Source organism: Nicotiana tabacum, chromosome 19 (genome assembly GCF_000715075.1).
Source record: "Nicotiana tabacum cultivar K326 chromosome 19, ASM71507v2, whole genome shotgun sequence".
In the NCBI taxonomy this organism is placed as follows: domain Eukaryota; kingdom Viridiplantae; phylum Streptophyta; class Magnoliopsida; order Solanales; family Solanaceae; genus Nicotiana; species Nicotiana tabacum.
In genome coordinates, this window is record NC_134098.1 from 134,362,475 (window position 1) to 134,390,367 (window position 27,893).

General features: G+C 36.2%; 4 protein-coding genes and 1 pseudogene across 6 annotated transcripts; 3 read left to right on the top strand and 2 right to left on the bottom strand.

Moving 5' to 3' along the window:
* Positions 1 to 9,843: 9,843 nt before the first annotated feature.
* Positions 9,844 to 18,759, top strand: LOC107763910 (ubiquitin-like domain-containing CTD phosphatase). Its single transcript, XM_016582415.2, has 6 exons — positions 9,844 to 10,346; positions 15,901 to 16,045; positions 17,577 to 17,691; positions 17,769 to 17,832; positions 17,948 to 18,113; positions 18,313 to 18,759. Exons 1-6 carry the CDS (start codon positions 9,859 to 9,861, stop codon positions 18,556 to 18,558), a joined length of 1,224 nt encoding a protein of 407 aa, XP_016437901.1. The 5' UTR covers positions 9,844 to 9,858; the 3' UTR covers positions 18,559 to 18,759.
* On the bottom strand, positions 12,557 to 12,719 carry LOC142173999 (U2 spliceosomal RNA; annotated as a pseudogene).
* Positions 18,760 to 19,802: 1,043 nt separating the features above from the next.
* On the top strand, positions 19,803 to 23,870 carry LOC107763917 (COBRA-like protein 6). 3 transcript variants are annotated; one of them, XM_016582423.2, is made up of 7 exons: positions 19,803 to 20,088; positions 20,202 to 20,281; positions 20,671 to 21,124; positions 21,232 to 21,388; positions 21,515 to 21,786; positions 21,872 to 21,998; positions 22,320 to 22,452. In XM_016582423.2, the coding sequence occupies exons 1-7, from the start codon at positions 20,034 to 20,036 to the stop codon at positions 22,321 to 22,323; spliced, it is 1,149 nt and encodes a 382-aa protein (XP_016437909.2). In that variant the 5' UTR covers positions 19,803 to 20,033; the 3' UTR covers positions 22,324 to 22,452. The 3 variants fall into 3 exon arrangements, with proteins under 3 accessions (XP_016437909.2, XP_016437908.2, XP_016437907.2); XM_016582422.2 differs by lacking the exon at positions 21,872 to 21,998 and having other exon boundaries at positions 19,804 to 20,088; positions 20,191 to 20,281; positions 22,320 to 23,870; XM_016582421.2 differs by lacking the exon at positions 21,872 to 21,998 and having other exon boundaries at positions 19,806 to 20,088; positions 22,320 to 23,870.
* Positions 23,346 to 23,705, top strand: LOC107763918 (agamous-like MADS-box protein AGL81). Its single transcript, XM_016582424.2, has one exon. It carries the CDS (start codon positions 23,346 to 23,348, stop codon positions 23,703 to 23,705), a length of 360 nt encoding a protein of 119 aa, XP_016437910.1.
* A 388-nt stretch (positions 23,871 to 24,258) lies between the features above and the next one.
* LOC107763912 (uncharacterized protein At4g06598) lies at positions 24,259 to 27,717 on the bottom strand. Its single transcript, XM_075238668.1, is given in 5 exon segments — positions 24,259 to 24,907; positions 26,202 to 26,328; positions 26,408 to 26,483; positions 26,985 to 27,643; positions 27,645 to 27,717. Coding segments are annotated over 5 exon segments (1,113 nt in total). The 5' UTR covers positions 27,699 to 27,717; the 3' UTR covers positions 24,259 to 24,710.
* Positions 27,718 to 27,893: the final 176 nt, after the last annotated feature.

Here is a 27,893-nt window from a genome sequence, read left to right on the forward strand (position 1 = left end):
GTAAGCACTCACTCAGAGCCTACGGGCTACATTATTTCGAGTTCGAATCATTCACTCGACTACTAATCCTACGGGCTACTCTTACTTCGAGTTCGAGCACGCACTCACTCGACCATTATGCCTACGTGCTACATTATTTCGAGCTCGAATCATTCACTCGATTACTAAGCCTACGGGCCACTCTTATTTCGAGTTCGAGCAAGCGCTCACTCGACCATTATGCCTACGGGCTACATTACTTCGAGTTCGAAACATTCACTCGACTACTACGCCTACGGGCCACTCTTATTTCGAGTTCGAGCAAGAGCTCACTCGACCATTATGCCTACGGGCTACATTACTTCGAGTTCGAAACATTCACTCGACTGCTAAGCCTACGAGCCACTTTTATTTCGAGTTCGAGCAAGCACTCACTCGACCATTACGCCTACAGGCTACATTACTTCGAGTTCGAAACATTCACTCGACTGCTAAGCCTACGAGCCACTTTTATTTTGAGTTCGAGCAAGCACTCACTCGACTATTATGCCTACGGGCTATATTACTTCAAGTTAGAAACATTCACTCAACTACTAAGCCTACGGGCCACTTTTATTTCGAGTTCGAGCAAGCACTCACTCGACCATTATGCCTACGAGCTCTATTTATTCGAGCTCGAATCACTGATTCAACTAATAAGCCTAAAGGCTACTTCACTTCAAGTTTGAGTAAGCCTGTGTTCGGACAATCACTCAGCTTGACAACAAAGCATACGAGTTGCCTTATTTCAAAGTTTGAGTAAGTGCTCGCTCGGTTATAAAGGCTACGAAGTCCAAATTTGATTAAGTTACTTAAATCCTTGTGAAAATATTCATAAGGCATGAATAAAATCTTCACAAGACTGGAAACAAAACAGAAGCAAGTCGGCAAAAAAGGGATATTTTTATATACAAAGTTATTTACATGATTGATTACAACATAAAAATTAAGGGCTAAGCTTCCTGGTTATCCCCAGGAGCAGTCTCTTCTCTATCCCCCCCCCTCCCCCCCGGTTCTCGGATTCACTCTTATTCCCATCGTCATCATCATTGTCATCATCATCGTCATCGAAAACCAAGGCTTCTGCATCGGCTTCGAGTTCTTTGGCCCTTTTTATCTCTTCAGCGAGGTCGAAACATCGAGCATGGATCTCCTCGAGGGTCTCCCTCCGAGATCGGCACTTAGCAAGTTTAGCGACCCAATGTGCTCGAGTATCGGCGGTCTCGACTGCCTCTCTTGCTTGGACCTGGACAGCTTCAGCATAGGCCCGATAGACGGCCACGAGTGCATCCGCACCGGCCTTTGCCTTTTTGGCGTTAGATGCGGCCTTGGCAAGTACAGAGTCCAACCGAGCCTCGAGCTCCTTTATTTTTCTTGCTTGGATCTAGCTTTTCTCTTTCATTTTTTGAAGTTGGTTTTTGGCCGATGACAATTGGGCTCGAGCAGTTTCTTTCTCTGCAGCGAAGCGGCCCACTCTTTCTTTCCACTTCAAAGACTCCGCTCTTATCACATCGACTTCTTCACGGAGTTTTCCGATCATCTCAATTTTCTGTTGCAGCTGTGAGACCGAAAGATTAGCCATCATTCCGGTATCAAGCCTATATGCTTTTAAAAGCATTATTACCTGCTCAGATAGATCGATCTGATCATGGTGAGCCCTGGCCAAATCAGCTTGGAGGTCTTTTATTTCCTCTCCCCTTTGGCCCAAAAGGAGTTTTAAGGAGTTCCTCTCCTCTGTAACTCGTTGAAGCTCGGCCTCGCATCGACGCAGCTCGGTTCGGGACTGAGAACATGATTCTCGATGAACTGCTGCGGCCTGCAAAGAAAGAAGAAATGAAGTCAGAAAAAGCAAACTTAAAGGTAACGCCATATGATTTAAGGCCTACCTGATTCAAAGCCTGTTGCACTCCGTGAAAAAGATCTGATGCCTCACTTGTACCGGCAGTGTCTTCGATGCCGATAAACAGGTCACGAAAAGGATCCTCTCCATCATGAGGCCTATCTAATTCGAGGTCCCCCAAAGCTTGGGCTTCCCGAATCGCACATGCGGAAAAAGCAGGGAAGGTGGGCGAGCCTTCGATTGCTACTGCCCCAAATGATTCATCTGGTGCATTCTCTTCGATTCTAAAAGATTCAGGAAGAGTCCCTTCAGATATATCTCCCACCCGTCGACTTCGATGAGAAACATATTCAATCTCCAACAACTCTGGGACTCTGCCCAAATCTCTCTCCGATATATCCTCAATTCAAGGCGGAGCCTTGTGAACCGCTATCGATCCAGCTGCCTGTGGAATGTCGGTGGTCTTCTTTGTTCGGGCCGCCAATGCAGACCCATCGTTTTCTTCTTCTTCTTCTTCTTCATCCCTCAGACGCAAAACTAATTCTACGGTTAAAGGAATGGCATTCTTGTTCGGCTTATGAGCCGTCCTCTTCTTCGGTTTTTGATCTTCAAGGACGGGGGCTCTTTTCCTCTTATTATCTTTCACCAGCTTTGGGACAGAGGCCGAAGCCTCTTCCTCGACGGATGAAGGCCTCAAAATCGCATCCTTGCCCACACCTGTATACGGAAAATTTTATCGAAATATGGGAAAACCATCTTATTCAAATTATCAAAAGATACGAGAGAGGTGCTCACCGTGATTTTTGGCCTCCCATCGGCCCTTTGACAAGTCGCGCCATGAGCGCTCGGCATATGAGGAGGTCAAAACCAGATCGCGTACCCAGTTCTTGAGATCAGGCACTGCGCTGGGCATCCAGGGAACCGCTGCATCTCAAAAAAGGGAATATTGGTGAGAAAAGAAATGAAAGAACAAAATAATAGAAGATAACAGTAGAATTACACTCACGCTTCATGTTCCATTCCCTGGGAAAAGGCATATTTTCGGTGGGGATCAAGTCCGAAGTCCTCACTCGAACGAACTGGCCCATCTAGCCTCGATCCTTATCCTCGTCTATACTCGAGAACAGAGCCTTGGTAGCTCGACGTTGGAGTTTTATTAACCCTCCTCGAAAAAGGCGAGGATGGTATAATCGAACAAGATGATCAAGGGTGAAAAGCATCCCCTCGATTTTACTCACAAAATATCAGATCAAAATAGCGATCCGCCAAAAGGAAGGATGTATCTGGCATAGGGTTATTAGGTATTTACGACAAAAATCTATGATAACAGGGTCGAGGGGACCAAACGTGAAAGGTTAAGTATACACGCTTAAAAACCCTCCCACGTGAGTAGTAATATCCTCTTCGGCAGACGGCACTACCACCTCTTTGTTCTCCCAGTTACAATCCTTTTTTATCCGCTCGATGTGCTCCCGAGTTATCGAGCAAATATATCTTGATACGGGCTCACATCGGCCAGGAACCAGCAAACTTTTATCGAGTTTGAAATCGAAGGTAAGAACACACGCCGCCGGAACGCACTCCTCAGGACGAGGGTCCACCGGTGTTTTATTGGCGACAGATTGGGAAGAAGAAACTTTTTATTTTTGGGGAATGGTTTTGGATGTCTTCACAATTTTGGATTTAAAGAAGGTAACGAAGATTTGGTACTTTGGAGGAAGAATTTTGCAAAGAGGAATCACTGATTTGCGAATAAACTCAGAGAATACGAAAAAGAAATTGGAAAATTTGGAAGACTGAAGATGTAAAAGTGATAAATGATGAAAGGAAGGGTTATTTATAGGTTTAAGCAATGGCGGTTCAGTATCAGCGGTGGTCGACCACCGTCTGACATGCATTAAATACCTTGAAAGACTAAATCAACGGGACAACTATCACGTGTGTCATGGTCGAGTCCGATGTAAACGTCAGCTTATAATCCGATCGAGCCGTTGAAAAATCATATCATTTCTCACCACATTCTTCCTGAGAAATGAGGGGACTATTTGTATACGGTCGAAATAGATTCCGGCCTTCGTACGATTGATCGAGTTCGAAATATAATCGATCGAAGCGAGACTTCGAGACGGGTTCCGAAGATGGCACAAACAAGCTTCGAATCCGAGGGGCCAATCAATGTCGAGCTCGATATCATTATCGACCCTGAATCCAAATCGAACTATGATACAAAGTAAAGTTATCGTGCTTGTGATCCAGAGACCGACCAACATTGACCCCGAATCAATTCAAGGGTCCGAGTCAGAATCGAGCTCAAGCCAAGATCGAGAGCTCGAGTCAAGACCGAAAACTCGAGTCAATATCGAACTCATAGACAAGAGCCGTTGTAACCCCATTAGAGGAGAGAATCTTGGCAGGAATTGCGGAAAAGCTAATTTACCATAGGTCTCCCACTATGTATTTTTAATTATATCTAAAGTAAGATCCCTCTACTATAAAAGGGGATGGTTATCATTTCTGTAGGGGGAAGTTTTTTGCTTACATTATAATTCGAGCACCATATTCTCCTATAGTGAAGAATTGTTCTTTCAAGCTTCTAAAATTGATTCCACTTGTTTAGTCCTAAAATTCATCTTCTTTGCAACCTTATCTATTTTGCATTCTTTGTAATCCATACTTGATATTTCTATTTATCCTTACGATTTCTATTAAGATTACACCACATATCCTTAGAACTACGTACAAATTCAACTCTATCCGTTTTTCGGGTAAACAATTATATTTTCAATGGACAACTTGTTTAAATTTCGATCCAAACCGCTTTATAGTTCAAAATATAAAGCCGGGTTTTGAAAACACTAGAAATATACTATAAAGTTAAAGTAAAATTCTTTTCAAAATATATATATATATATATATATATATATATATATAGAGAGAGAGAGAGAGAGAGAGAGAGAGAGAGATCCTCTGCTCTCTTTACTAGAAGAAGACAATACTTAACTAAATATAAATTCCCGAAAAGGAATAATACTGTAACGTATGAGATAGAAAAACAAAAACAAAAACAAAAAAAATAAAAAATAATAAGGCATGCAAAAGCAATGAAGTCCCACAATGTTTTCCCAAATTCATGGCGATTATTGTTCAACCAAAATATTATTTTTTCCCCGTATTTTTCTTACGTTTCTATATGTCTATTTCAAAGTGACGATCAACACACAACATATTTCATTGGGGTAAATTTCAGAAATAGTCATATAACTATGACTTTTTTCCACTAAAGTCATATAACTTTATTTTCTCACAGAAAAATCATAAAATTTTTACTAACTCACACAAAAATCACAACGACCGGAAAACACAACCTTCCGGTAGTATTTCTTATTTCATGTTTTTTAGTTTTTATTTTTTGTTTAATAAATAATAATCCAGTTAAAATAGGAATGACCCAACCCGACCCGACCAAATTCATATATATATATATATATATATATATATATATATATATATATATATATATACACACACAACACGATACTTCTATCTTTTTTTTTCTTTTCAAGGTTTTCATTCAAATTAATAATATTATTATTTCAAGAGTGTCACGACCCAAAATTCAACTAGCCGTGATGGCACCTAACCCAACCCGTTAGGTAAGCCAATTTATAAATATCCGATTCAAATAATATTTAACTGACTCTAATACACTCCCCAAGGATTGGTAGTACAAATCATGAGCTTCTAAGATTCATAATTTACAAAGTTGGTGTGAAATAAAATACATCATCTGTTTGAAAATACATGAACATATTTTTAAATCTAAAACTACCAAGATCAAGAGGCATCTATGACCAGAATGCAGGTACATCTCTAATGTCAGCTCCCGCCATACATAGCAACATCAGCATTCAAAATCTGCACGCAAGGTGCAGAAGTGTAGTATGAGTACAACCGATCACATGTACTCAATAAGTAACAAACCTAACCTTAGGTTGAAAGTAGTGACGAGCTGGGACAAGGATCAGAGTCCAACTCCAATAACTAATAACATCTCATAATAATACAATTTAAAGCATCACAAGTAATAACTCAATAATAAAATGCTCAACTCGTATAAAATTTTGAAAAAATAAATATGTCCTTTTCAATATAACAGTAAAACTCAAATCTTTTGCCGAAAGTCACCGAAAATATGAGTAAGTTTGAAACCTGTTATTTTTTTTCAAAAACTTTAACAACAGATAAGAAATCTCATTATTAGATAGCATGAGAAAAAATACTTCTATATGCCTACATATCAAGTATGCATGTCTAATGTAATGCAACACAATGATGAACGTACTCACACTCTCAGAGTACTCAATCTCACTGTCTCGCATTTTTACTCATCACGCTCAATATTCTGCACACTCAGTCGCTCGGCACTGTACAGGGCAGATCCAACCCAAATATAAATCACATCTTGTACACAGTCACTTAGTATTGTATATAGCCAATCCAGCACAGGGAAGATCTATCCCAAATATATATATATATATAATAACTGACATTCAGTCACTCAATACTATACAGGGCCAATCCAGCCAAGGAAACTCCACTCCAAATATAAATAAATAAATAAGGCAACTTCATGCCCTGAAAAATCCATCCCAAACATAAATAAATAAATAAGGCAACTCCATGCCATGGGAAGTTCATCCCAAACATAAATAAATAAGGCAACTCCATGCCCTAGGAAATCCATCCTAAATATAATGTCATTCGTGCTATAGTATCGATATCTGTATCCGCACGGACAACTCACATGCTATAATAAGTCAATCTGGCCTGCTGCGACGTGCAGCCCAATCTCATAATAATAAAGCCTATAAGGTCTGTTACGACGTGCAGTCCGATCCATATAATAATAAAGTATATAAAGCCAATATGGCATGCTGTGACATGCAGCCCGATCCCATAATTATCCTCATTCGGCCTCACTCAGTCATCAATCTCTCCAATCTCTCGGGCTCATAATGTCATGAAACTAGCCCAAAATGATGATATGATATATCAATAAATAACAACAGAGACTGAGATATGATATGCAATGAATGTATATGACCGAGTACGAAATTACAATTTAAACAAATAATTCAACAGCAACATGACCTCTGTGGGTCTCAATAATACCGGCATATAGCCTCAACAAGATTTTTAACATGATTCTCAGCTCGATTTTCCTTAACACATGAAAGTACATGGACAATGCTAAGATTATTTGACTACACAACTCCACGGAATCAATTACGTCATAGTTTCTACGGTGCATGCCCACACGCCCGTCATCTAGCATGTGCGTCACCTCCAAACAAATCATATAACACGTATTTTCGGGGTTTATACCCTCAGCTCCAAGTTTAGAAATCTTACTTACCTCGAACAAGTCGAATCCAATACCAAGCAAGATAAACAATACTCCAAAAATTTCATTCCGCGCTTATCAACCTCCAAATGCCTTTTTATCCCTCAATTCAAGCCAAACGATCTGTATCTATTCAAACAACGTGCAAATTAATCACAAATGTACTCCAATGCTTACAATTTAATAATTTATAAAAATTTCCAACTTCGCTCGAAAAGTCGACAGTGGGGACCACGTCTTAGAACCCGACGAAACTCATAAAATCCGATAACTCATTCAATTACGAGTCCAACCATACTAATTTTATTCAAATCCCACTCCGAATCGGTGTTCAAAACTTGAAAATTCATTTTATGAAATTGTAGAAAATTCCTCCGATTTCTCTTTAAAAATTAATAATCTAACGCTGAAAACGAAGATTAATTCATGAAATATAATCACAAGGGAGTCAAGAACACTTACCCCAAGTTGTGTGATAAAATTTCCCTCTGAAAATCGCCCAAACCGAGCTCCCCAACTCTGTTTATGTCAAAAATGGCGAAATCTACCGTTTATAGGGATTTAATGTTTGTAGCGCCATAGGTGGTGTGGGCCTGTGGCGCTGTTTCTAGAACTTAAAAAAAATCCTAGCGCCCCACGCTACCCTGTGCGCTGGTGACGAGATTTTTTTCTATTTCGCCCGGGTCAAGATTATTTCAGTAACCACCACTTTCACACAAGATTTATTCAAGAATTTTTCCGATGTACCAAACCTCAAAATTACGAATCACGCATTGATTCAAGCCTAAGAAATTTATGAACTTCCGAATTCCAAATTCTACATTCGATGCCGAAACCTAACAAATCAAGTTTGATTGACCTCAAATTTTGCACACAAGTCATAAATGACATAACGGACCTATCAAAATTTTCAGAACTGAATTTTGACCCCAGTATCAATAAAGGCAACTCCGGGTCAAACTTCCAAACCTTCCATTTCCAACTTTCGCCATTTCAAACCAAAATCAACTACGAACTTCTAAATAAATATTCTGACACACTCCTAAGTCCAAAATCACCATACGGAGTTATTGGAACCATCAAAACTTCATTCCGGAGTCATTTGCACAAAAGTCAAACTCCGGTCAACCCTTTTCATTTAAGCTTCCAACATGAAATTTATTCTTCCGAACTAATCCCGAAACACTTGAAATATCAAAACCGACGATTCACACACGTCATAATACATCATATGAAACTATTCAAGATTTTAAATAGTTGAAAGGAGCGTAAATGTTCAAAATGACAGGTCGGGTCGTTACAAGAACTCTCTAATTATTCATATTTTGTTTTTGTCATAATGCATTCTAACTAAGATTTGTTTTTTGGTGGGGAGGGGAGGATTCATTTTTAGTATTATTTTAATTTATATATATGAGTATTGGATCGTGCCGGGTTGAGTCATTCTTATTTAATAAAATATATATATAATTAACCGATGGGTTGGCTAATTGTATTCGCTAGCCAAAAATTATATAAAATATGTTAATTATATGTATATAATACATATATACAAAAAAAAAATATTTTATCGGCTATTATTTTTTCGAGTGGCTAAAATATATATTTCTCCTATTTTAATTAGGTTATTATTTATTAGAATAAAAATGTGAAATAAGAAAATACTACCGAAAAATTATGTTTTTCGGTCACTATGATTTTTGTGTGAGTTAGTGAAAATTTTATGATTTTTGTGTGAGAAAACAAAGTTATATGACTTTGGTAAAAAAAAATTCATGGTTATATGATTATTTGTAAAATTTACCCTATTTCATTGTTACTCAATGACTAAAAAGAAGTATGCAGCTTGCTTATATTTTTCACAAATTTTGAAACTATGGTGTGAAACATCCCTTGAATTTTTTATGGTTTCATAACATATTCATTAGTTAAATTTTCTATGGAGTTTACATTACTTAGGAGATTTTAATATCATGTATCAAAATTTTGACTAGTTCAGTTAATTTGAAACTATTTTCTACCAAGATGAACCCTTAAGATAATAATTGTTACAGTATTGATTACTATACTTGTAGAGTTACTGTCCTGTTTTCTTTTGTAGGCGAACAAATCGACGAAGCTTCTTGAATAAGTAGATTGTCAAAGTTCTCTTAGAATTTCTCAAATGTTTAGATTAAGAAAATGTAATGAGATCTAATAAAAGAAATAAATATGTTTAATAATTAATTTCACTTTAAAATGAAGGGGAGTTGATTTACGTAAGTTGACCAATATTCTTTCTAGTGGTTAGGTCTCATCTGCTAAATATCTTAAACTTGATTTACTTTTATACAATAGTTTTTATCAAGTGGTAATATAATAGTTGAAATACTTGCACAATATCACTTTCGCAAGCTGATCATTTAGCATATATTAGTAATAAGAACATCAAAACGTAATAGACGAATGTAAACTCAAATTCTGATGTGATTTGAATTTATGATTTTCTTTGAACTACTAATCTTTGTATTCACTAATCCTAGTGCGACATTAATGAAAATTACCATTATAAATATCTTCGCCATATTATATTTTATTTTACATTTTGGAATTAAAAATGACATTCTCATTACGTGTTGGAATCAGCTTAAAAGTAAAGAGGCGAATACTAGAAATGCAAAAGAATGGTGGAAAAAAAAAGAAGAAATGCAAAAGAATTGGGGTCACAATTGGAAAATACGAAACTTTTCATGAAAGACAATCGCAGTACTACTACGGAGTACTAATTAGAAAGGAGTATCTAGTGAGCCATCGAGAAGAGAAAAACGAAATGGCAGCGGAATCATCGTCGGCGGCAGTTGCAGTGTCTCCGATGACGGCGGAAGAGTTAACGCTGACGGTGAAATGGAGCGGAAAAGAGTACACCGTCAGAGTTTGCGGCGATGACACCGTCGGCGAGTTAAAACGACGCATATGTGAAGTGACAAGAGTGTTGCCTAAACGCCAGAAGCTTCTATACCCAAAAGTCGGTTCAAAACTCGCTGATGAGACTCTCCTTCTATCTCAGATTCCTCTCAAATCCTCTTTCAAAATGACTATGATCGGGTTAGCTTCTCCTCTCTCTCTCTCTCTCTCTCTCTCTCTCTCTCTCTCTCTCTCCACACAAAGCCCTGTCCAAATGGAGTGGAATTGATATAGAATGCTGATATAGCCAACTCTAACTAGTTTGGAATTGAGATAGTTGATTGATTGATTATTGTATGTATATGTCGAAAAAAGGTTTTAAGTTTTATACACTGACAGTGTAATTTACTCCATCTATTCAGGTTCACTGGTTATAGCAGATTATTATTTAATTTCTAGGTTATATATCAAGATTGTTATGAAGAGTTACTTGTTGTATTATAGTGTAAACAAATAAACAATGTATACACGGTCACAGAACTTAAATTTTTTTTAATCTCATTTTCAACAGAAAAATTGTGCAGAGACGTTTATGCTGGTTGCCAAATTGTATGATTTTAAGTATGAGAAGATGACGAGGCCAATGTGTATAGGATATTTCTGCTCGTGCTTTGTCAAATTCTAGTATAGTTTAAGATATCGTCCCACAGAGATTGAAAAATCTATGCTACAATCTTGTAATATTTTAGCTACTATTTGAGAGAACCAAATTGATGGAAAGAGAGTAGGATTTTGAATTTGTAAATTACTTAAACAAAAACAACTTTTGGAAAATTTATATTTAAAAAGTGTTGGGAATCATTGAATTCACTTGACAATATTTTTATAATGAAATCTCAAATTTTACATATATTTCACTAATGGATAATTGCTTATTGCTAATACAATTATGCTTTGCTCACTAGAAAGTAAACAATTAATAATACTCCTTGAGGTTATATTATTAACTGACTTACGACTAGTGACGATAAGACCGGAATATATATCTTGCCTGAATTGTGCCAAGAAGTAGTAAACACCTCTTGAGATTATCTTTACGAAAAAATCAATGATATTGCTTATAACAATTCCTTCGTGAGAATTAGAATTGAAGTAAGCAAAAATCAAGATTTGGAATGCTAGATTGCTGAAAATTACCCTCTATCTATTTATTCACACTAGTCAATATGTATCAATTTTGCTTCGTGAGAATTTCAAAATCAATACAAGTAACTTTAGAAATAAATAGATAGATGTAACTAATTAAAATCTAACATCCCAGCACAATATAAAAGTGGAGCTAGAGAATCCCAGTCCAAGTATGTAATAAGATTGAGAAAACTATTATAAATATATATCAAGCTTCATTAACTATCCCAACAAAAAGACACTACTCCATTATAGAGTATTTGAAAAAGAAAGGACTCTTATAATATGGCCTATATTGCCAACACTACCAGGAAATCTGAAAATTACAAGAAGTAAAGAAAGAAGAACAAGAAAGATTAAGAGACCAAAGCTTTAGAAAATAAAGTGGCTCTTTTGTTCCTTTTTTCCTCGATACCTACTACACAGAGGGTTGCCTTCTATTTATAGAAGTGCATTTCTTCTTGAAATGTTGTGATCTTAACTGAAGGAGATACATAGTGAGGAGAATGTGTCCCGGGGAAGATGCATCTCGAGGAAGATGCATCTTGAAGAAGATGTGTCTTGAAGAAGATGCGTCATAACCTTCTTGCGTTGTGAATTGAATCTGTTACAACCTTCTCGTTTCTTTCATTTTCTTGCTTTATTAATAGTATTCTTATCTCCTGCAAAACATTGTTAGAAAATACAGAGAGTCTAAATATTATATAAATACTTTTTTAAAATAGTATATTTTTAAGTATATAATATATGAATATTTTATATTCATCAAGTTTAACTTATAAGCATGTTCTCATTTCAATTGTTGTATACCAGCTAGCTGAATTGGTGAAAGGTTACTTGTGTTATTACGATAGTAAGGTAATATGAATAAACTAAGTAGTACATGTTAAATAGGTGTGGACATGAAAAATAAAATCTCAATAATCAAAATACTGTTAACTAGTTTTACATTGCTGGGAGAGGATGGAGCAAGTAGAGAGAAGGAACTCCTCTTTTATTTTGTTTTTTTGCTTTAACCGAGCAAATTACACGATAGGTATCAGTTCTAGCATATGATTTAAGTTTAATTTGGTTTCCCTAACACATGGTGGTACCCAGCATTTTGCATCTCAATGACTCAATATAGTGTTCGAATTTGGGATGCCATGTTGTGCCATTATTTTTAAGTCTACGTTAGAAAAGATAAATCTTGGATAGTTATTGACAAGTACTGCATAGCGAAGGTAGGATTCCCATGCATGTAGCAAGAGTTGAATGCTCAAAAGGATTCTAACAGTTATGTTTATCACAATGTTCAAGCTAAGAGTCTTAAGAGACCTATTTAAGAAAAGAAAAGATAAGAACAGATACTACACTTGATCTTAGCCAAAAGGTCGAGAAAGTTATATAGAAAAGAAAAGATAAAATCAGAAGAAAACATTCACGCTAATGACGATCTGAACAATTTTTGACTAGATTCCACAAAACCCTTTTCAGGAAATACTGTACTGTTGCAGATTCTGCAGGGCACCAAGATAGACTGTTATTTTTCTTATGTAGTTTTTATTTAGTGTAAGTTCTCCATAAATGTTATATTCACAGGTGAGTTTTCCATCCTCGTACCATGTTTGATTGACTATGATAAGGTGTTTATATTCTCAACATGGAAGGTGTAATATCTTATCTTGTGCATGTTTGATGTAAGGTGTTAGGCTATAGGGCAAGAGAAGGTTTTTCCTTTGTCGTCCTATCTGATTCTTTTTCCCTCTTGGATGTGAGAAGAATATCGCTTTAGTCTCTTTAGATGCAACTCTGTTTAGTCTCTACTTAAAAAAGAATACATTTTTCAGTGCAGGATATTTAAGAGGTGGGCTGAGATACAAGGCTTTTCTTTTAAGTCTTCTTTTAGATGCATATCTTGTCACAAAAGATTATGTGCAATCAAAGCTTTCTATATTATGTGGTTTCATGGTTTGGTAATAGTGAATGCTTGTTGCATGTTAGAAGTAAGTTCACCCTAACTTGAGGTTCTGGTCCATTTATGATAAGTAGAATCACAGATATTATTATAATTGTGTTCAAATGGCTGGTCATTTGAGGTAAGATCTGGCCATCTGGTGGCACCAAGCCTTACCTTTTTTTGGCGCAAGGCTCGATTTGGCAGTAACATTTAAATAATATACATGGATTGTCAGATGGAGAGAATGATAACATGGAAATTTTAATTCTAAAGGAGCATAATACGAAAGTATAAACTAACACGGGTTCACAATATGAGACATTTGTGTTGTGCTTCGTGTCTGCATGGATTGGAACCAAACTTGAACTACCGTGCGAATTATGCCCTAAGTCGTAATATATCAAATAACTTTTTTTTACTCAAAAAGTTATTATAACAAATATGGTAAACTCACCAGTAGTATGATTCACTATATTATAATATGTGAAATTAAGCACGTGTCTGTTCTTTTTCGAGAATTAGGGTGGACGGTTAGCAGGCAGCCGCTCGTGTCTATTCTTTTTCTCAGATTGGTAGCAGTAGTGTTAGCATAGTATCTCTTTATTCTTGGATTGATGGTACTATTTACTGTTTGATTGCATTCTTTCATTTTAGTTTTAGTTTTCTTGATACCTTGTTGTTGTTACCACCCGTTGCCACTAATTCTTTTCATCTTGTCTTTAGTCGAGGGTCTATCGGAAACCGCCTCTCTGCCCTCCAGGATAGGGGTAAGGTTTGCGTACACACTATCCTCCCCAGACCCCTGTTGTGAGAAATCACTGGGTTTGTTGTTGTTGTTGTTGTTGTAAGCACAAAATGTGTTTAAATTGGAACTATCAATAAAACAATTATGAAGTAAAAAAGCTTTAATTTGCATGTGGTCTATTAGTGGCTTAAATTGTCTTTCTAATATCAGCACAGATTATGATCTTTTGCAATGTAAAAATGGATTATTTTTGTCATTAATATCATAATATGGTTGAGTTCTAATCCATTTATTGTCAAAAACTACCTCCAGGTTGTATTGGATAATACAGAATTCTTCGTATTGCTAATATAGTGGATAGCCAAATAGAGGGAATTAGGAAAAATACAATCAAATGGCCAATTTGAAATATGGTTCCTAGTGTGGGGTGTAATTGACATACCAAATGTTGGCTCTCGATATGTTTGATAAAACTGCATGTCAATTTCTTGTTTGTCAATTTCACCTATATCCAGTTCCTAGTATGTGAACCAAACAACTATTAGTGGGTTGATTTCTCATTCTTGTATGACGTGATTATAATGAAGGCAAAATAGATGTTAGCATTCTGTTTCGAAGGAAAATAACAATTTCGTCTGTTTGAATTAGTGGGATTTGGAAACACATTTATGCCCTATTTATGTTATCTTGTATTGTATGAATTGATCTATGTTATATCTTTTATTCACTCTTAAAGTGCATTCACCTGTGACTTGGTGCCATTGCCCATTGTGCCATTTTTGGTCCACTCAGTTCTTTTTTTCTCGATATTTTCTAGAGAACATTTTTGATGTTTATGTTCTTGGCAACACTTGGGAGATGACAATTATATTCTTTCTTTTTCTTTCAGTTTAATTCTACTTTTTCTTCTTCTTCTACTATATATATATATATATATCCTCTTCTTCCTTTTTTTTTTGGTAACTATCCAGCTTTCATTAATTACCAAGTAAATATTTACAATTCTAGCTAGCAAAGAAAATCAAACAAAATAACTCCTAAACTTGAACTTTCCTATACTTAGCTAACTAGGAAATCTGCATTTCTGAAGAATCGAACTTAGATTCTTATCAGATCTAACATGACAAATATATGCTATTTCTCTAGCTATGACAAATATATGCTATTTCTCTAACTATGACAAATATATGCTATTTCGCTACCTATTGTACTCATTCTCTCCTCTTCCCTCCATCTCAAGGGATAAGTAATTGGGTTCGTCGTAGGTGCGAGTTGCTTGAGTTTGCAAAATTTGAATTATGAGAAATGAGTACAATAGGTCCCAATTCTAGAGATTTTTTTTGAATTGTAAAATAAAAAATTCCGTATCCAAGGTTTAGGTTCGAACCTCCACCCTTGAGGCATAAAACGCGCTCGACCAGTGGTCTCCCCATACTAGAGATTTATCTTAATCTCTTAATCTAGTTCTATTACTTTATCTAAGTTGTCTCCGTGTGACCTATAGGTCACGGGTTCAAACCGTAGAATCAGCCATTGATACTTGCATCAGGGTAGGCTGCCCACATCACACTCCCTTGAGGTACGGTCCTTCCTGGACCCTGCGTGAACGCGGGATGCTTCGTGCTCCAAGCAGTCCTTTACTTTTAATTTCTGTTACTTTATCTACAAATCTTCTATGAAGTCTTCTTAAAGGTCTTGTTGCAACAATATCTAGCAACTAACCTTATTTTTTTAAAAAGCTACCATTTAAGTGGAGAAGGGTAGAGGGGCGGGCCTATTATCCACCGAGTTTCGAACCGTACTCACCCTCGGAAATTTCTCGGTTATAAAAAAAATATAATGGGCTTTAATTTGGGAATAATGAGTATTATTTTGATTTGCAGGACTGTGGAGGATGATATAATTGTTGATCAAGTGGAATCTCCGGATATCATTGATGATTTTGAGCTTGGACAAGAGGAAGCTGTTGATATTAAGGATAAAGAAATCAACAAACAGAAGTTGAAGAGGCGTGTTGAGCAGCACAAGGTTTGTTCGCTTAACCTTTTCCACTCATATTATTAAAGTTTACACGAAACTTGTTAATATTTTAGGCCAATAGCTTTCCATACTACTTCATTTTCTTTTACTTATATGTTTCTTTTTCTTGCTTTTACTTGTATGTATCATTGGCACAACTAATTGAACACATTTCTGGAGCCGCTCGTTCTTTTGAATGAACGAAAAGGATTATAGTCAGATTGTGAAGTAGATGAATTCTTTTCTATAATTCTGGAAGAAGAATACATGACCAAAATTTTATAATAGACGGAGTTATATAGGGAAATAGAATGCATTAAATCACTTAAAAGCTCTAGACAAAAAGAGCATCCACAAGGTGATAGTCTAGTGGTTGAGGCATGGGAGTAACAACTTGGAGATACCAAGTTCGAATCCACCTATAACACTCGGTACGATCGCATCTCCTCCAGCCTTAGTGGGTAAGTTTACCTGGCACCCCTGATTGTAGGCGGTGCTGGTGGACTAATCAAGGTGTGCTCAAGTTAGCCCAAACACCACCATCATAATAAAAAATCATTTTTGGTTCATGGTGTTGGTGTTACATTCTTGTCATGAGAATCCTCTTGACCAAATGATAAATGTTCGATTAATCTGCATCTTTATAAAAGATAATTTTGGAACAATGAAAATTTACGTATGAAATCACACTTCTAAGACAAATAGTGGTGGCTCGGTGAGAATGTGGTTGATGAGGAGACAGGGTATGGATAGAGGGGCACACGGGTAATATACTGTCTTGTATTTGCGTTAAGCCCCAAAATATGGAGGCTAATGTTGTGGAGGTGGCAAGTTTCAACAAAATGACTATGGTATTTAGGCTATACGAGTTCCATTGGCACTTCAAATGACTTATTGAAGTAAGAAGACTACTTAACTGAAGTTATTTTACTACCAATGGCACCGTAAGTGGCTAAATTTGTAGAAAAAGATCCTAAATCCTAAAAATCAGCGGTCATTTTTGAAAGTCTTGGTAGAACTAATTAGGAACTTAATGGGGACGTTGCTTTAGTTTGTTATTGGTAATACTTTTACCATTTTCAAAAACTTTGTATTGGTAATTAATTGATAGAAGGTACTCAATTTTGTAATAGTTTTTACAAAAACACTAGAATGTATCCTTTATGATGGTGTAGTGTGTGCATGGAACCCGTGATCCCAATTAACCCTATCATTCTGGTCTTTTAAAGTTTGTTTCCACCTCTTGCACCATGATCATTGACGATAACATGCATTTTTATGCTAGATGCATAGAACTACTATTCTATATGAGTGTAAGAATTATTAACTATTTTTCTATTTAGCTAAGTTGCTTTTTGGTTAGATGGGGCTGTTGGTGCTCTATATTCAACTATATATAACTAAGTATAGTTATATTGAAATTGTACACAGTATATACTTTCAATAAGAAACAGCTGATATTTTATGTGGGTTAACTGTTTAAGATCATATCGTTTCTTACTTGCCATTTTTTATGATGATCACGTTTGTGATTATTCAGATTGAGCTCCGTAATCCTTGCCGTGAAGGTAAAAAGCTGCTTGTTCTGGATATTGATTATACTTTGTTTGATCACCGGTCAACTGCAGAGAACCCACTCGAACTCATGAGGCCTTGTAAGTGTCTTACCTGTTATATTTTCCAGTTACCCTTACCTTGTTTAACGTTTAATTTTTTCAATTATTGCATGCAGATCTTCATGAGTTTCTCTCAGCTGCTTATGCAGAATATGACATCATGATATGGTCGGCAACCAGGTTAGAATTTGCTTTTAGAATCATTTATAACTCTGATGTCTTTAATAAATCGGAGTATGAATTGGGAAAGAGCTTTGATCTATATGCATTGCCTTAATTCATTTTCAATTTGCAGCATGAAGTGGGTTGAGTTAAAAATGGGACAACTTGGTGTACTCGAGAATCCGAACTATAAAATTACAGCTCTGCTGGACCATATGGCAATGATAACAGTACAATCAGACCGTTATGGAGTTTTTGATTGCAAGCCTTTAGGCCTAATATGGGCTCATTTTCCAGAGGTTGACTTTTTTATTTAGTTGCTTCTTTCTTCTATGGATTTATGGCCTAGAGAGATGATTAAATGTTATGTTGATATTCTTATTGAATGTCCAAAAGATGGTAACTTGATTGGAAATGGACTGGTACCATAACTAGAACATTTATGCAGAAAAGTTTTTTCATATTTGGCACACTAACATGTAATCTTGATGTTTGCAGTTTTACAGTCCAAAAAACACTATAATGTTTGATGACTTGCGAAGGAACTTTGTGATGAACCCACAAAATGGGTTGGCTATAAAGCCATTCAGGAAGGCACACGTGAACCGGAGCAATGATCAGGAGCTCATGAAGCTTACTCAATATTTGCTTGCCATTGCAGATCTTGATGACTTAAGCGTTCTTGATCATAAGAATTGGGAGTCCTTCAATGAGGATAATTTCAAGAGACGCCGACATGCCTAAGCGTCGGGCAATTTTCTGAAACCAACGAAAACCTGTTTGTGTTGTTAGACAATACAAAAAGAAATGTATCCATTCTGTTTCCAGTACAAGGAGAAAACTGAACATTTCTGATGTATACTTCGAATTATTAGGCAGAAGGGACTATGTCTTCCTCAAGTTATTTTATATTTGGATAATTATGGAATCTTCTTGGTATATTAAGTTAAATTATTGAGCCACAGGTGGTTTTTAACATTATTGTGCAAAGTTCAGACACTAGTTGTGTTCTGATGCACTTTATCTTTCATATCCCACCTAAGAAAGTTAAAAAAAGTATAGACATATTGTAATTTTGTAGTTTTGTGTGCTATAGAAAGAAATGAATTAGTTCAAAAATTGCTCTATGTGCATAAGTTTGACAATGATATTAAATGGATTCTGGAAATTTTGCTTGTTAAAGAATTTGACAGGGACTGGCATTTGCATTGAGCATGAGATAATTTGTATATGTGGGTTACAGTCTCAGACAACTGTCTTTCTATAATAACCCAAAGGTCTACTAAAATCTTTGCTTATGCATCGTTCCAGCTGGAATCAATGAAGCCAGAATTTCTATAAAAAGGGAAAAAATAACAAAACATATTCAGATGATCATAAAATAAATAAAGAAAAAATAATTTCTTGTGTGAAATCGATTAGCCAAAAGTGATTTGATAAGGGCCGTTTGGTTGGAGGGAGTAGAAGAAATAATTCCAGCCTAAAATAATAGTTTTGCTGATTGTACTAAGAAAAATAATCCCCAAATAGCTAGTGCAATATTTGGTTAGTCATATAAGAAAAAATAATTCGCATAACTAAAGCAACATTTGGAGGTTTTAAATGATACTCGTATTAAGTTATGTCATACTATTGTTCACTACATAACACTCTCTACGTTATTAATCATTCGTAACAATCACTATGTTATTCACCACTTTTACATTATAATTCTCATATAACTAGTGTGGACTGAACGACCTGCAAAGTGTTTTAGGGAGGTTGAAATATTGAAATTGAAACGTGGGAACCAATTCTCATTTGTAACATAGTATGAATGCGATAAATTGGTTTAGATGGTACAAAATGGAAAGTATTATTAGTAGTAAGTAATGACAATCTAAAACGGCAAAAAGGGAGAGCCAAAAGCGTGAGTGACAATTGGAGATTAATCGTAACATACCATTCAAACTTCTCCCTTGAAATACGCATTCTTAGTACTAAGTCATAGTCTATACTCTTTAACTATTTTTGGGAAATCCAAAAATGTCCTACCTTAATTCATTGTCACCTTATTTATTACCAAATCCACTGTATTGTCTCTTTTTCTTCTTTCTTGTTCCTTCTTTTTGGCTTCCATTTCATCTTCTTTCTGTTAAACATTTGCAGAACTCAAACAAAAGCTTATGTTTTATGAATGAATTAGTACTGAACTTTTGTTGTCTTTTTGTCAAAGATCAATGGGCCGTGGCCTAATTTTGGTGTTATCTCTCATCCTTTTTATTTATCCAACCTGTGAGTATTATTTCTTTGAAATCATGAGACTTATCTGTGATCTGTTAGTATTTTAAAAGAAGAGAAATTTATACATATGGAATTTGTGATGGTTGATTTCAGTTGTAATGCAGATGGTTATGATCCACTGGACCCGAATGGGAATATCACTATCAAATGGGATATCATGCTAAACAATGAAGGTAGCCAAGACGTAAGTTTTTCCTACAATGAAATACAAAGGCAAATGCAGGTTTTCATGGACCCGAATATCTGAAATTAGCAATCATACGCGGACCCAGGATTTAAAGGTTCTGGGGCACATGAGCGAATTGCTCAACCATTATCCCATCGACCTTTAATCTTAAGGATTCCAAGTAAAATATATGACTTTTCTTTTAACTTATATACACATATATGTATAGAATTTTTGCCGAGGTTAACAGGGTCCAAGTGACCCCTCTACTCTAAACATAGGTCCGCCTATGTGTCAAAATAATCTGTATTTTATCTTTCTTGTTATGCATTATATCTCATTCAAGAGGCAGTGAAGACTAATTAGCAAACATTTCTCTGTTCGTTTGAACTATTTGTCTGTGCCAGGTTAAAGTTTCAATCTTTAATTACCAACTTTTCCGCCACATAGATCAACCTGGTTGGAAGTTAAGCTGGAGTTGGCCTGGCAATGAAGTAATTTGGGATATGTCAGGTGCTGAAGCTACTGAGCAAGGGGATTGTTCTGCAATCAAAGCAACACAACCGCCCCATTGCTGTGAAAAAGAGCCGGTGATTGTTGACCTCCTGTCCGGAGCTCCTTATAATAAACAGGTCGCAAATTGCTGCAGAGGAGGAGTACTTACATCTCTGACTCAAGACCCCGGAAAATATGGTGCTTCTTTTCAGATGAACATTGGAAGTGCTTCCTATAATGGATCCGAGCCTCGTGTACCTGAAAATTTCACACTTGGAATTCCTGGATATACTTGTGGTGATCCTTTTAAAGTCCCTCCAAGTAAGTTCAATGTAGATCAAGGACGACGAAAGACTCAAGCCATTGGTAAGTAAATGTAGCTTCTAGTTATCCTATAGGATTATTTTCCTGATAGTAAAATCTTAGATCTATTCAAGACTCCAGCTTTAATCTGTTTGTAACCATTATTGCAGCAACTTGGAATGTGATTTGTTCTTATTCCCAGTTTAGAGCATCATCTTCTCCAACATGTTGTGTTTCCTTGTCTGCTTTCTACAACAACACAATTGTGCCATGCCCCAAATGCAGTTGTGGTTGTCAGGGACAACTAGGAGCAGATCACTGTGTGAAGTAATTCTCATTTTCACTTTAACCCCAGTTTTCATACATTATTTTGTGCCTGATTAACAAGTCATACTCATTTTTATATTTTGTTCATCTAATTATGTCTCTCTTTTGTTGTGGTTGGAACTATAGGTATGGTGAGCTACCACCAGTTTTGCAACTAGACCATAACGAGCCGCCAAAGCCAGTAGTACAGTGTTCACATCACATGTGCCCAATTCAGATACATTGGCATGTAAAGCAGAGTTACACACAGTATTGGAGGGTGAAAATGACTATCAGAAACTTAAACTATGTTAAGAACTACAGCCAGTGGAACTTGGTTGTCTTGCATCCAAATTTGAGAAGCGTAACGCAGGTTTTCAGTTTCAACTACAAGCCACTTAATCAGTATGGTGATACCAGTAAGTTTTACCAATGCCTAAGATCAGCATTTCCTTTAAGTTGTGATATATCAATTAATTACGCCTCAACCAATGGCGTACACAGAATTTTGTACAAGCAGTATCGTCTATTGCACTACTCGACTTGTCAACTTGGTTGTGTCTTGGACCAGAGGCGGACCTATGTATAACGTTGAGGGATCACCAGACCCCAAACTTCAACAGAATCTTGTGTACGTATTTGCATATACCTTGAAAATGGTTAACTTAAATAAATTGGCACCCTAATTATTAAAAGCCTTTAGGAGGCACTAATTGAGCAGAATATTGGTGCCTCTGTTACGTTAAAATCTTGGGTCGGCCTCTATCTTGACTATGGTAGTTTTAAAAGCTTTACATCTTGTACTTGTCTTATTTAATATGAAGCGATGTCGGATGACACCCTTACTAAAGGGCGTCTCCCATCCACTAGCCTCAACCCAAACTCATTGGAGTCGTCTATATGAATCTTCTTTATCCATGTGATAACTTTAGGTTAAACTTTTTTAACGCAGATGACACAGGAATGTTTTATGGGATTGAGTATTACAATGACATGTTGCTACAAGCAGGTGAAACTGGGAATGTACAAAGTGAGTTGTTAATGCACAAAGATGAAGGGATTTTCACATTTAGGGAAGGATGGGCTTTTCCAAGAAAGATTTCATTCAATGGTGAAGACTGTGTTTTGCCTTCACCTGATGATTATCCAAGGCTTCCAAATTCTAGTCTATTTATGTCTCCTTCAATATTTACCATCATTCTTTTCTTCCTCTCCTTCATATTAACTATATTTTATTAAGTAGTTTAACAAGTAATTAATGCTATTAATTTATAGATTGATAGTGTACTCTTAATCATGTGTCAATCTCATAGAGGTCTTATATGCCTAAGTTTTACTATGCTTTTTAGTATTATATCAACATAAACTTTTCTTCTTTATAGAGAAAATCTGTGAAAGTATTAGAGAGAAATACACAACAAATCAAATGAAAAAAAATTACTTGCTTTATTGAGATTGAAAGTAGATGATATAATAGAGAGAAAAATACACCAATTAAACCAAACAAAAGATTTTTATTCTATATAGTGAAAGAAAGTATAGAGAAAAATATATATCAACCCAAACCATAAAACTTTTAAAAAAAATAAACTACAATAAGAGAAAAATATGTGAAAGTGTACTAAAAGAATTCTTCCCACCAAACAAAAATAATTTTTATTTTCCTAGTAGAGAAAAAAAATGGGTGAAAAGTATTGAATGGGATATTTTCCTTAATGTGTGTGAAAAGAGCCAAATTTTTTTTTAATTAAAGTGGACCGAAGGGAGTAATAACAATAATAAGTAATTGTATTCAGCATTCCTATGCAAGTTAGGATTTGGAAATAGTAATTGCAACTTAATTAGGTAACTTCTATTACCAAAAGTAAAAATTTCCAAAGTAGGATCCCATATTAGTTTGGCGGTTACCCTATTTTAACAGAACATCTATATATATTCTTCTCACGACTCTTCACTTATTCGGTGCAAAAAATTAGCCATGGCAGAAGAAAACCAAAACAAGAAGAAAACAAACAATCCCAAAACATATCAAGTCAGAAAAGAATGCATTAAGCGGAAAACAATGGAGCTTTCAACTCTCTGTGATATAAAGTGTTGTACTATTATTACGAGCCCTCAAGGGGAACTTCAGACTTGGCCTGAAAATTTGGATGCTGTTAAAGAAGTTCTTAATATGTACACTCAAACTCTAAGTCCCAACAAAAAAGAAGAAGAGATTGATATTCCGACGTTAGTGGATTCAAAACTTGATGCTGTGAACAAGAGAATTCGTTACTTGGAGAACAAGAATGCTGGTTTTCTTAGTAATAATAAGGGTAAGAAACAGAGGATTGAGTGATATTTGTGGATATGGATATTGATTGATTGGAAACAGTTATTCGTTTATTATTTTTAATGTCTATTTTTCTGTATTTAGATAACTACGTAGTTTAGATCGTCAAGAGATAACAATTGGGATCTTTATATTCTTTGTGGATTTACTGAAGTTGAAAGATTTATCTTTGATTTGGGAATTGTATATCCCTGAATTTCTTATGGAGAATTTTCGTTTTTGTAGATAGGTTAGGGTTTGCTATGCCTGGGTGGCGTGTACCATACACAACAGTTCGTTCGATATTTCAGATAATTTGTTTTGCGATTTAGTAGTGAAAGAATATTAAGGTATTGGAATAAAACAGTAGTTAAAGAATCAACTGAAAGAGAAATATTACATATCTGAATAATTTAGATGAATTTGAATGCTAGAAAATTGTAAACTTATATATAGAATAATGTTATAAGTGGGACTGATATCGAAAATATTGAGATGATCACAAACAAAAGTAGTGTTACATAAAATGAAAACAGATGGAGTAATACATAGATGCTTTTATTGCCTTGAGGCGAAACAAGGAATGAACTGAAAGGAGTTCCACAATCAATGCTTAAATTACATAGTTCATGAAAATGTATCAATGAAGATAAATATGGTGGAACCAGAAGCTGGAAAATGTTACAACAGAGAAAGATTAAAGGAAAGTGATGAATTTAATCACTTGCAACATACATGCTGGAATCAACCACCTCAGGTGAATCAACTGTCATAAATGCTATCTATTATTTAGCATTGACCACCAGGTGCGCGTAAAAGCTTAACAAATGTTGATGTAAAGACACATGTTGTCACAAGAATTAGAACCAAGTCTAGACGGTAGAAGAGCAAATCCATTGAAGCTGAGCACAAGAGAGGCAAGACTTCGTCTTGATCACTCACAACAGAAATTGTGAACTTTTGTCATTCCATGGCAGAATCAGACGAGGGATAGTCAGTAAGCTCTGATTATAGTCGTAGCTAAATTTCCGGTCAAATGTGAAGTTGTCCTGAAACAGGATCACGGTTCGCCTCTTTTTGTCTCAAAGAGAGGTTTGCAAATTGCTGATCGAGATCCCTACTGGTGTTGCGGCGATGGCTGGAAGATAGTTGTTGTGGCTGCTGTTGTTGTTGTTGCTGATACAATGCTCGCAGCCTTCCTCTTTCTCTTTCCAGAACTTCATGCTCCACTGCATGGGAAATTTATGAGTGGTAGTTTTCGATGAAACTAATGAAATAAAGTACCGGCTGTATAAACGTTCAACTGCTTCCAAAGACCACTGTCCCATAAAACAGATCAGTTCCCATTGTCCAAAATAGTTAATTCAACAATGGTAGTTTCCTTGATTCAAAATCTTTGGATCTAAGGAAAAATAACTGCACTTACGGGATGTGAGAATGCACGGGAGAAAAATGTATATTTTAGCAATGATACAATGAGCCCTATATATAATACATGTTATACTCCTACTACATATGGGACTAGGACATATTCTACTCCTACTACATATGGGACTAGAACTATTTACACATAACTATCTAACAGGGGAAATTAAAGATCAATTATTTAGCATCAAATTTTTTATATGAGAAAGATCAATTACTTAGCATCTTATCGTTGCAAACTCGAACGTTCCTTCTCTTTCTTTTATTTGGACAAGTAAAGTAACTTTCAATGTTATCAAAAAAGTACAGAAGAGATATATGATAATAAAGGAGCTAAACAACGATATCGTACTCCACAAAATCATCCAATCATCTATGTTTATCTGTATGCTATGATTGCTCCAAAGGTAAATAGGAATAACATTCATCCTTTGTATTTCTTTACAAAGGTAAATTTAGCTATTTGAAGGGGTGAAAAAGAAAACAGGGACCGGTTCACATTAAGGTCATCCAGATGCAGTAGAAAAGACTAGAACTGGTTTTTTTCTCAAGAAACTTTGACCTGGTCAGATTTCCATCTTATAGCAGATAATAACTGATCGAGTCCCAGCAAGCATAGTTATGCTTTTCAAAGTGACATATTTACTAATTATAGTAGTACCAGATTTCAAGAAAGACTATTCTAGTTTCCCACACATAGGGAAAAGAAAATCAATTAAACAAAATTATTAATTCAAATAGTCATGGATTTTCAGCAAGGTCATTGTCTTCCCAATGATGTATTGTGGGATGACCACTAATTGTCATTCCTGGAGATAGCTATTTTGCTAATCAAATTGAACATTGTTTGGAAACCTTTTAGTTCCAGGAAAATTGCGCCCACTTTCCCAACTTGCGTGGACCAATATCTCGCAGTTATACTTTTATTCACAGTGGAAAACATCAATCATATGATACTTAATTCAGATAAACCTAACTCCCAGCTATGCAGGGTTTGGACTCAATATACCTGCTCTACAATCAAGTTTATCAAAATAGTTAAGATTACAACACAGGAAACAAGTAGAATAGTTCAGTATAACAGATAAAGAAACTTACAATACTTTATAAGCTGTTCCTGAGCTAAATTTTCTAGGCGCTGCTTTAGGGCTTTATTCTCCATGTTGAGGATAAGATTCTGCTGGTTAAGAAATTCAAGCTCTGCAGACACTTCAGAACTTTCAGCCTGAAATCATAGCAACTAGTCAAAACATCCATTTCACATCCAGGTGTATACATATTTCAAAGGTTCAGCTGATACATGCCTGCAAAACTTGTACGTTTCTTTCCAGTTCAGCTATGTACTGAAGCTTTCTGACCCTTGATCGTTGAGCAAATTGTCTGTGTTTCATGATAGTTTATAAGGTTAATAAACTTCATACTGTTTATCTCTTCTTCTTCTTTTTTTTTTTTGGGGGGGGGGGGGGGGGCACCTATAGGACAGCTTAGATTTTAATAGAGATTTACAGCTAAATAAAAATACTCCATGTCAACTTAGACAAAGCCACTTGATTCGTGTTAAGATAGTGAAAAGCGAAGTCTGAGTAAGCACACGTTTGTGGTAATAAGTCGCAACTTTGGAGTGAGTTAGAGGTGTAATGCAAAAATATGGAATAAAAATCTTGAAGATGAGAAAGTAACTGGAAATGATTGAAGTAAATTTGTGACCAAAGAGAAACAGCTCAAGTAAGTTGAGGTGGCATGAATACGAACTATTTACCATGTCATCCAAATGGCATACTCTGTATGGATATGTTTTTTTTAGCATATCCCCTTTCCCTTTCCCATTTTTTTTTTTTTTGGGGGTGGGGGGTGGGGGGCTGCAGAGTGCCTTAAACTTACTGCTTCGCACGTTTCGTGTCAGTTTCTGATGAAGAACTCTTGCTTTGAGAAGAATCTTTTTTCTCAGCAGACCCTTTGCCAGATTCGGCTAAATCCTGCTTGTCACTTCCAGCAGATTTAGGCCTGTCTCCGTCTTGTGGGAGGCAAGGTGATACGGAGCTCTGAATACGGAGATCTTCCCTGGGAAAGGAAAGGTTACGGAGATGCAATACTGTATTTGAAGATGCATCCTTTGTCCTATTCTTCCGCCGGACTGAGGAGTTTTGATCGACATAAGAAACAGCATGCCGAGCATCTTTGTAATAGTCAAAGTCTTGTGACCCCCAGGAAGGGATACGAGTCATATTTCCGAACTTGTTATCAACTTGAGCTATGTAATCTAAGCGTGCAATGTTAGCAGCATCGAAATATGCAAAGGAGTCACTAGATGAACGTCGATGGCTGCCTCTGCGTACAGGAGTTTCTGGCTCATTAAGAAGATCGTCCAACCAAGAGGGTTGCTCCTCTATAAGACAGCTTTCAGAGGAAGTACGCTGATGGTGTGAATTTCCATCTCTGGGTTTCAGGATGCCCTTTTGGTTGACAGCAGAACTGGGAACATAATCGAGATAAGACGGGGCCATGCTAGGAAATGGACTTTTAGGAGGCAGTAAAGAGCACCTTTCCGTTGTACATCAAACTTCTCATACTAGATGGCCCCTTAGTGTTCGCCATAGCAAAGCGCACAAGATCCCTATAAGATAAAGAACGTAAATATGAAAGTGGGATAAGTAAACCTTCAAAAGTATAACAGCTCTTGATAAAGGCAAATCCAGTAAAGACAATCCCATTATTTAGGAAGCGGAGTATCACACGACCAAATCCCAAATTTCTTTTCCAATAATTACGAGTCAGATTCCAAACCTAAAA